We start from the raw sequence: 10,502 nt of genomic DNA, 5'->3' as shown, positions 1-10,502 counted from the left end.
CCCGGCCAGGCAGCCATGGCCGATGAGAAGACCTTCCGCATTGGCTTCATTGTGCTGGGGCTCTTCCTGCTGGCCCTCGGCACGTTCCTCATGAGCCACGACCGGCCCCAGGTCTACGGCACCTTCTACGCCATGGGCTGCATCATGGTGATCGGGGGCGTCATCTGGAGCATGTGCCAATGCTACCCCAAGGTAGGCAGCGGCCGCGTCGGGAGGGCTGCTGGCCCAGGCCCAGGAGGGTCCGGGACTGTGCTTCTGTTCTGGGTATGGTCCCCCATCTTTCACTGGTTTTTCCATCCTCCCCTCTTCCCCTCTCTCTTTTCTTCCCTCTGCCCTCCCTCCATCCCTCCCTCCCTCGATCCCTCCTTCTGTTCCTCCATCCCTCCCTCCATCCCTCCATCCCTCCCTCCGTGCCTCCCTCATGTAAGGACTAATCAGAAGCCCCTTGGGTCTGGAACCCTGAACCATGAAGGAGACGCAGGAAACCCAAGCCACGATCCTGTGCTTGCGGCCACAGCTAAGGAGTAGTTTGCCGCCTGCCAGGCATTCCTGCTTTCACGGAGTACATAGTTCATCCTCATCTGGAACTTTCTGGTACTGTTTGTAGTTTATTTCAGAGCGGAGTGAAGAAGTACCAGGCTCAGAAAGGTGAGGTTCCACAGCTCCCAAGTGTCAGAGTCAGGGTTGCAGCTCAGCTACGTAGGACTTAAAGTACAAGCCTCCCCCTCGGAGGGCTTTCCCTGTGTCCAGGAGCTGCGGAGAGTTCTGGGGCGGGTCTGCAGTAACCTTGCCCACGTGGGTGGGGCAGCGCTCTGTTCTTCCTAGCCTTATCAGTGACTTAGAGATGAGAAGAGCACTGGTTTGGGAGTCCTGAGTAGTTCCAGCTCTGTCTCAAACTCTGTTCCCACAGAATTTGAGTTTGTTGCCTTTCTGAACCTTGGTTTCTTTCATCTGTAATAGGGGCCCCAAGCTCCTACTTCTTCCAGCCTTCCGGAGTTATTATGAAGAAAAGAGAAGAGACAGGACAGAGGACTGTTTTGTGATGAGTAGGGTGTTGCATATAGGAGAAGAGCTTCCAGTCTCACTGTTGCTGGTCCTCCCAACAGTGTGTGGACCATGTCAGGAGCTGTAATCCTTCAGGGCCCAGAGAGGATGAGGGACTTTTCCAAGGTCACACAACTGGTCAGACAGACCCAGGGAGAGAAGGAGAGAACTCGGGCTCTGTCTCTAACTGCTGGGCAGACTTTGGTCAAGCGCCTTCCCTTTCTGAGCCTGTTTCCTCATTTGCACAAAGTGTGCGTCAGGAAGAGGGGGCGGGGAAGGGGATGCCTCCAGGGGCCCCATGGGTCCTGACACGTAAGGATATAGGCCTCCAGGTCCTGGGCAGCCCCCACAACATGCAGCCCCCTTCCACCTCCCACCTGGGTGGCTGTGCTCAGGGGTTCTGGGGAGGAGGGAGGAAGCTCCTGGGGTCCTGGGTCTGGCTCTCCCCAGCTCTGCCCCCTCCGTGGGCCGGCCCCGGGCTCCAGTGTGTTCAGTGCTGGGGCGGTCTGGACTGGTTTGTAGCCATTTACCGAGCAGTTTACAGTCAACTAGCCTCTGTCTGTGCAATGCCCTGAGCACAGGTCACCGTGAGAAGAGGTCCCTAGGACCCAAGCCTGTGTCCCCACCTCTGTTGTCATCCTCCCCGTGAGGAGGAGGCTGGATCCTGGGGCCTGGCAAGGGGACAGCAGGGGTATGGAGGGCCGTGTCCTTCCTGTCTTCTCCCCCTTTACCAGAGGTGGCTCTGCAGGGAGGTGAGGGGTGGAAGGCAGAGGGACCCAGTGGCAGTGACGGGTGAGGGAGAAAGGGGAGAGGGAACCCTACTGGGTATTAATGAGTAACTGTTGATAGGTTCACGTGTTCAGGTGCTGGGGAGGCAGCAAGGCAGGGTAGAAACAGTGCGCGCTTTCGTGTCCAGCAGGCCCAGCTTCAACTCCCTCCTCCCTCTGCCCCTCTTCCGTGACCTTGGTGGAGCCTTACATGGGCCCGTGTGGGGAACCAGTGAGGTCTTGTGTCAGGGAGCTGGCATCACACATTGTCCTCAGGAATGGTGTTTGTGGCATTGGGCAGGTCTCCGAATGTGTGTGCAGGGGTGTGGGCACTGGTGTGGGTCTCTGTGAGTGTGTGTTTCAGAGACACAGGCAAGGAGGAAAGTGTGCGGTGGAGCAGGGAGGTGTGCTAGAGGGAGGGGCCCGTCTCCCACGTCGTCTCTGTGCCTGGCCCACCAGAGCCCTCAGCCAATGCTGGTGCCCATCCTCCCCTCCCTCCCAGTGCCCCACAAATGGGAATTTTCTGGATTGAACGAAATACAAATATAAGGGTAGGGAATCAGCCAATTAAGATGTAACAATAACGTGATTTGAGCTGTCCTTGTCTTTGAAGGACTGGGGATCTTGTCAGGGAGATCATTTTCTGCCTGTTGGTGAGGGAGTAGGCTTCACAGAGAAGATGAGCTGGCCTTTGTAGGCTAAGTAGAAGTTTGCCAAGCAGAGAAGATGGGGGGAAACTTCTCAGGAAGAAGGAACAGCACCATCCAAAGAATGAGGTAAAAGCAAGGAGAGTGGGTCAACATGGCTGTTGCCCGGCGGCAGTTGGAAGGAAGGCGGAGACAGAGTGGACTCAGCTCCGCAGGGCCTGGGATGTCATGCTGAACAATTTGGACCTCACCCTTTAGTTGATGAGACAAGAGAAGGGACATGACTAGCTTTGCAGTTCAGGAAAGTTATCAGGCTGACATCTGAGAGGAGGAAGGGGCAAGTAGGCCAGTGGAGGAAGCTCCTACACTGGGCTGGGTGAGAAGTGATGGGCCCCTGCACTGCGGCAGCATTTGAACCCAGGACTGCAGGAACTGAGAAGACACGGCTCATTCAGCAAATATTCAGTCCCTGCTGTGGTTGAATATGGGACTGAGCTTCTACTGAGCTTATCTCATTGACTTTTTGAAGTAGACTTGGTCAAATGTGGTTGTCAGCCGGACTTCAGGCATGACAGGAGGAGGAATTGGGGCAAAGTTGGAAGATAGGACAGTCAGGGATGCTGTGTCCATTCGCAGAGGGGGGCTGGGCTGCTGGGAGAAGGGAAGGGTTGGCAGAGAAAGTAGGGCCTGTCCCTGTCTGGCTTCTGTGTCTCCCACAGCTCCCCAGTCCCCTCTCCTGCATACTTCATTAGAGTCTAGGACCAGGCCCCTGACTGGTGGTGAATGGATCTGTCTTCTCCATGGGTATCCCTCTTTCCCTCTGCTCCCTTCCTTTGGTGACTGCTTGATGCTCTGCTGAAACACAAATCTGCCTGTATATTCTCCTGCTGAGAACTTCTCCAGGGCTCCCATTGCCTCTGGGTAAACAGTGAACTGCTTAGTCTGATGTTCTGGGATCTTCATAGTCTGGTATCCCCTCACCAGTTTCAGCTCTGTCTGTCCCCCTGTCTTTAAAGGACTTGTGTTCTAACACATTCTAGATTTTCCTTTTCTATCAGGCTCTTCATTGTGATGATAATGGTGATGATGTATTGTGATTATGATGATGCTAATAGTGAACATCATTGTGGTGATGATGGAGATGGTGGTGGGTGGTGATGATATGATGATAATATTGATGGAGGTGATGATGGTGGTAGTAGTGGTGATGGTGATGATGATATGATGATGATGGTGATGGCTGTAGTAATGGTGATAATGGTAATGTGTTGGTAGTGACGATGGTGATGGTGGTGATGGAGATGATGGTGATGACAGTGATGTGATGATAATATGATGATGCTGCTAGGGATGATGATAGCAGTAATGGTGATGATGATGACAATGGTGACAATGATATGGTGGTGGTGGTGGTGGTGGTGATGGTGATGATGGTAATAGTGATCATCATCATGGGGATGATGGAGATGGTGGTGAGGGTAGTGATGATGGTGATGGTGATGTGATGATAATATGATGATGCTGCTGGGGATGATGATAGCAGTAATGGTGATGATGATGACGATGGTGACAATGATATGGTGGTGGTGGTGGTGGTGGTGATGGTGATGATGGTAATAGTGATCATCATCGTGGGGATGATGGAGATGATGGTGAGGGTAGTGATGATGGTGATGGTTGTAGTAAGGTGATAATTGTGATGGTGATGGTGGTGATGGTGATGATGATATGATGATGACGTTGATAGAGTTGATGATGGTAGTAGTGTTGGTGATGATATGATGATGATGGAGGTGATGATGGTGGTAGTGGTGGTGATGATGGTGATGGTTGTAGTAATGGTGATAATGGTGATGTGTTGTTGGTGGTGATGATGGTGATGGTGGTGATGGAGATGATGGTGGTGATGATGGTGATACTGATGATAATATGATGATGTTGATGGAGATCATGATAGTGGTAGTGGTGGTGATGATGGTGATAGTGACGGTAATGACACAATGATAATGTTGATGGAGATGATGATGGTGGTGGTAGCGATGATGGTGATGGTTGTAGTGATGGTGATGGTAGTCGTGGTGGTGATGGTGATGATGATAGTAGTGGTGATGATAGATGATGGTTGTAGTAATGGTGATAATGGTGATGTGTTGGTAGTGGTGATGGTGATGATAGTGGTGGTGGTGATGGAGAAGATATGATGATGATGTTGATGGAGATAATGGTGGTGGTGGCGATGATGATGATGGTTGTAGTAATGGTGATAATGGTGATGGTAGAGGTGGGCGTAATGGGTGTAGTAATAATGATGATGGTGATGGTGGTGAAGAGGAGAAATGGGAGGAAGTGTTGATTGGGCCATGAGGTAATGAGGCACAGAAAGGGGAAGCTTCTAAGAAGTACAGAGCCAGCTGGCAAGTGCAGGGTATCCTTGGAGAGTGTGGAAGCTACCGAGATCCATTCCTTATTTCCAGACATTTCAAGGAAGCTCTGCATAGGAGTTCTAGGAGCCTCTCCATCCATCATTCCCTTCCTCCCATCAGGATGGAGTTTTCTGGGGCAGACAAGTATCTTTTACTCATCATGCTCTGTAGGAAGACACAAAAGGAGTTGCTGTTTACGACCCTGTTATAACACAGTGGGGTCTTGTCAAATATTTGTTGAACAAATTTTCAGTTGAGGAGAGCAAGACTCAAAAAGGTCAAATAATTTCATCTTCAGTAGCATGAACTACGGTTTACTGAGCAGCTACTACGTGCCCAGCATTGTGCCAGGGGCTTCCTTCTACATTATCTCATGGGATCCTCACGGCAACCCTAGGAGACAGGTATCTCCAGCCTCACTTAAAGAAATTGTGGTAAAATATGCATAACATAAAATTTACTGTCCTAACCATTTTTAAGTGTACAGTTTTTTAAAAATACATACATTTTTTATTTTTTAGTCATCTCTACACCAATATGAGGCTCAAACTCACAACTCCCAGATCAAGAGTCACATGCTCCCCCAGCCGAGTGTGCAGGGTGCCCCTACAGTTCAGTAGTGCTAATTAAACGCACACTGTTGTGCACATCTCCAGAAGTCTTTCCATCTTGCCAAACTGAAACTTACTGCCCATTAAATAGAAACTCCCCACCCTTCTCCCTCCAGTCTGTGGCAACCACCATTCTACTCTGCCTATGAATTTGACTATTGTGGGTACCTCATGGAAGTGGACTCCTACAGCATCTGTCTCTTTGTTACTAGTTTATTTCTTCAAGGCTCATTCATGCCGTAGCATGTGTCCAAGCTTCCTGAATTTCTAAGGCTGAATAATGACCCATTGTGTGTATGTGCCACATTTTCTTGATCCGTTCATCTGCTGTTGGACACTTGGGTTGTTTCCACCTTGTGGCTGTTGTGAACAGTGCCTGCCAATATTTCTTTGAGGTTAGCCCCTTTTATAGAGAGGCAAATAGAGGCTCTGAACAGAGAGAAGACCTGCCCAAGGAAGGAATCTTCCGCATTCCATAAAGGATTCCATAAAGGAATCTACTTTATGACCTGCCTCCCCTCTGCCATCCGGTCCCCGCCCCACGTGCTGCACTTGCAGAGACCTCCTGATCCCTGAATGTTCCAGTACGGGGACTAGTGGGTGCAATTACAGCCATTCACCTTCCGGTCCCCCACCACAACCTCTGTGCCAAGAAATACATGACACTCACTCACCAGATATGGATGAAGACCCTACGCTGTGCCAGGCACATTCTGGGCACTGAACAAGTACCCTGGGAAGTGACAAAATACCAGTCCTCTGGGGCAGGGATGTTTGGCTCATTTGCTCAGTGCTGCCCCCTAGTGCCTGGAAGACGGCCTGGCACACAGCTGGTGCTCAGTAAATGTCTATTGAGTGAAGAGCCCCTGGGAATAAGAGCCCAGAGATGCCTCCACCTCCTGGAGCTGGGCCCTGAGCAGGCCCCTCTGCTGTCATACGAGAGCACCCCCCCCCCGGTCAGGATGGCTGTGGGAGCCACAGAGAAGCCTTCTTTCCTTTGCCCTGCAGATCACCTTCATACCCGCTGACTCTGACTTCCAAGGCATCCTGTCCCCAAAGGCACTGGGCCTGCTGGAGAATGGACTTGCTGCCGAGATGAAGAGGTAGGTGTCAGGCTCTCTAGGACAGAGGTGGAGCAGGGGGAGCCCCTCAGGCCAGTCTCCTCTTCCAGTGGGCAGTGATGGAGTGGGGTGGGGGGTGTCCATCCGCTGGATCCAGCTTCCCGCTTTGCCCCCTCGCTTACTGAGAGCATGCTGTTTGAAATCGGGGCTTGTTTTGAACCCTCAGTTCTACAAGGGAGGCATTACTATCCCCCATTTTAAAGATTAGGGAACTGAGGCTCACGGACTTTGTCCTGTCCTAGGGCAAATTTGTGGCTGACCCAAATAAAAAACAGGTGTAGCCCTAAATCCCAAACAGCTGTGACAGTTCCTATGGGAAACAAGGGGCATGTGGACAGCCAGACACAGCCCTGTGGCTCTCCACTTACCGGCTGTGGGATTTGGGGAATGCAACGTGCCTCTCTTCGCCCCATCTGCAAAATAGGTGTACTAATCACAGCTTTCTCCCAGGGCTTCAGGGAGGGTTGAGGGAGTTAATGTAAGGGCACACAAAGAACAGAACCTGGTACGTGGTGGGCCCTCTCTTAGTGTATCTTCGTTAGCAAGACATGTTTTCTATCAACCTGAGATCAAAGTAAGCAGTTGGCACTCATTACTTCCTTCGGTCCTCATAGGAACCCTGGGAAGTGGGGCTGTCGGGCCCTTTACACGAGCAGAAAACTGAGGCTCAAGAAACACAATCATAGGACGCATGAGTAGCTCAGTCAGTTAAGCATCTGACTCTTGATTTCAGCTCAGGTCACGATCCCAGGTTCATGAGATTGAGCCCTGCCTCTAGCTCTGCGCTGGGCATGGAGCCTGCTTGGGATTCTCTCCCTCTCCCCCTCATCTTCCCCTCTCTCTCTAAAACAAAACAAACAAGCAAGCAAACAAAAAAAAAGAAGTATAATCACAGGCCTCAAACTTCCCAGGGAGCCACGGACGGACCAGACCAGACCTGCCTCCTTGGAGGTGCTAGGCCTGGCTCCCCAGGACACAGCAGCGAGCACTCCCGCCCTGGATGGGAGTGGGGTCCCGCCCTCCACACCCCCTGGAGGCTGTAAGTCTGCACTCAGAAGGCCGGGCTGCAGGTCCAGGGTCTGTGGCCAGGGCTCTGGAACTCTGCTTTGCTTGCAGAAAAAGGCAGTGATGGTATTTTCTGTTCCTGGCATATAGAGTGACCACATGTCCCCAGGGGAGTGAGGTGCCTAGACCCTGGGTGGGCATAGGACTGGTCACACAGGAATAGCCACTGCACGGAGCTGAGCCCTGGGCTCCTCCTGTGCGATCTTGGGCAAGTGGTCTAGTCCCTGCACCTCACTTCCTGGAGGGGCCGTAGAGCACATAGGGAAGGGGACGGGATGGGACGTCTGGAGCCCCAGCACTGTCACCTGGTGTTTGAGGCGCTCAGGGCGACCCAACCCAAGTCTCCATGCTTCCCTGCTCCCAGGTAAGGTGGGGATTCGAGGAGCCCCCTGACGCAGCCTGAGGCAAGGAGCACACACTAACCAGGCTGTTGCTGCTGCTGCGTCCTCAACCAAACCACGGGAACAATCGCTCTGCTTCACGGTGCAGGATAAATGCGGTGGGAGGCGTGGGCTCTTAGCTCACCGTCTGCAGCGCAGCACATGCTCCGTCAATGCAAACTGGTCTGCGGTTCACAAGTGGACTCTTGGGGTTAACTTTGGGGACGTGCAGCGAGAGGAGCACTGACTGGTCTGAGAGTCTGAGCTCTGCCAAGACTTGTTGGGCCTCAGTTTTCCTATCCGTGGACTGGGTACAGTTACATCCCCTAAAGGCTTGAGATTAGGGGAGACCAGATGTCCAGAGCAGCAAGGGTGGGGGGACAATACCAATGTCTCCTTCTGTGATGTTCGCTAAGTGGACTCACCTGCCTGTTCTTTCTCTGCTCTCTGCTGTGCCCTGCCCAGCCCCCAGTCCCCATACGTCAGGCTGTGGGAGGAAGCCGCCTATGACCAGAGCCTGCCCGACTTCACCCACATCCAGATGAAGGTCATGGGCTACCATGAGGACCCTCGCCCGCTGCTGGTGCCCCAGCCAGGAGCCAGCGATGGAGGACAAGGTGGCCCTCGTGATGCACAAGGCTGGATGGAGGCTGCGGTGGTCATCCACAGAGGCTCGGATGAGGATGAGGGAGAAAGCAACCTGACTCCGAGCAGGCCTGGGTGAGTGGGCAGAGTGCAGGGGTGGGGGTGCTGCTCAGTTCCCGCGTGAAGCAGGCAGGGCTGTGGGCCACTCAGGGCCGGCTGGGGACATTTGGGAGTAGAGAGGGCGGGAGGTGCGTGGGGACACCCTGAGAGGCAGCAGGTAGAGCGGACCCGTGAGTCTGGCTTAGTCGCCCAGGCCTGGGTTCAAATCCCAGCTCCTCTATGTGTAGCTTTGGCAGGTTTCTTACCCTCTTGAGCCTCAGTTACCCCACATGGGAGCAATCACCTCCCGCCTCAGAGGGCTGTTGTGAGAGCTGGGACAGCAAGTTCAAATCTGAACTCTGCTGCTGATGCGCTCTGTGACCTTGGGCTGGGCACTCGCGCCCGTCCCGTCCCGGGCTGGTTATGATCCAGGTTCTCATCCATCCATTTATTCACTCATCCCACCAACACTGGCGGGTACCTACTCCCACCAGACCGCAAGGGCTCCCACCCTCCAGGAGCTCCCAGTCCAATGGGGGAGGTGACGAGGAAACAGAAGGGGACACCGTGTGTGTGGTGGAGGCTGAGGGCCCACAGGAGACCCCTGAGTGGCCAGAGAGGCTGAGAAAGAACCTGGTTTAGATCATAACATGAGGATCATAACATAACAATGCCCATTTCTTGAGCACCTACTATGTGCGCAATGGACTTTGCACACGCCATGTGCTGTAATCCTCAGAGACAACCATAAGAGAGTACGATTATGCTGTCCCACTTTATAGGGGAGGACACTGAGAACCAGACAGTCAAACTCACCTACCCTGGGCCTTGAAGCTAGTGGCTAGAACTGGAACCCAGACATTCTGACTCGGGGCTACCCTGGCTCTCTGGGCCTTTGCTCCTGCAGCCTCCAGGCCTGTTTCCGGGGCCCTGCACCCTTGGCTTCCTTCCAAGATGAGCTGGACGTGGACTCCAGTGAGGGTGGCAGCCCCAGCCCCTCACCCCCAGAGGGGCAGGAGCCTCATCGCCCAGCTCAGGAGCCCTGGGCCTGCAAGTGCCAGCTGGACCGCTTCCACGACTTTGCCCTGATCGACGCCCCCATGACAGAGGATGCGCCCCCAGAGGGCCAGCGGCGGGCTGCTGCCCTGTCCAACTGTCGGCAGCCATCCCAGAGGACAAAGGAGGAGGAAGAGAAGACTTCAGACACAGGCGCAGAGGAGCCAGAGCAGGAAGAAGAAGACTTGTACTATGGGCTGCCAGACAGTCCTGGAGACCCCCTCCCAGACAAGGAAGTGGGCTTTGAGCCTGATGTCCAGGCCTGAGATGGATCTGCTCCCTGGGTTCTAGCCCCGCACTGCTGCTAACCCCCATGTGACCTCACAGGGCCTCAGTGTCCCTGTCTGCAAAATGGGGTTATGTGGAGGTTCATGCGAGACAGCAGGCTGGAGAGCACTTGGAGGGCTCAAAGAGGAGCTCAGGGAGGGGATGCTTGCTGTCCGGGCCCCATTGCTCTTTCACTGTTCACTATCTTTGGTGAAGGGTTGAAGGTAAAATGCGGTTCCCTGAGAAGATTTGCAGCCGCTGGGGCCCTCAAGAGCCTTTTCTGCCTCCCCGCAAAGCGGGCCTCTGAACAGGACCCTCCTTGGTGCTATCCCTGAGGCCCTGATCCTTGGTGAAGCTCAGGGTGCCCGTTCCTGTGAAGTCCTGTAGCCACCCCCTGATGTCCCCTCTGCTGTCCCGTACCCAGGTGGACAGTGTGA

The 10,502-nt window shown here is 53.6% G+C and overlaps 1 protein-coding gene across 1 annotated transcript; it reads left to right on the top strand.

The window, feature by feature from the left end:
* Window positions 1-10,064, top strand: BSND (barttin CLCNK type accessory subunit beta; the record flags this gene model as incomplete). Its single annotated transcript, XM_080801696.1, has 4 exons — window positions 1-192; window positions 6,501-6,595; window positions 8,524-8,778; window positions 9,650-10,064. The coding sequence occupies exons 1-4, from the start codon at window positions 16-18 to the stop codon at window positions 10,062-10,064; spliced, it is 942 nt and encodes a 313-aa protein (XP_080657822.1). The 5' UTR covers window positions 1-15.
* Between the last annotated feature and the right edge of the window lie 438 nt (window positions 10,065-10,502).

This window comes from Martes martes (genome assembly GCF_963455335.1).
Source record: "Martes martes genome assembly, chromosome: 4".
Classification (NCBI taxonomy): Eukaryota; Metazoa; Chordata; class Mammalia; order Carnivora; family Mustelidae; genus Martes; species Martes martes.
The sequence above is the reverse complement of the archived record's forward strand: the minus strand, read 5'-3'. Positions and strand labels throughout refer to the sequence as shown.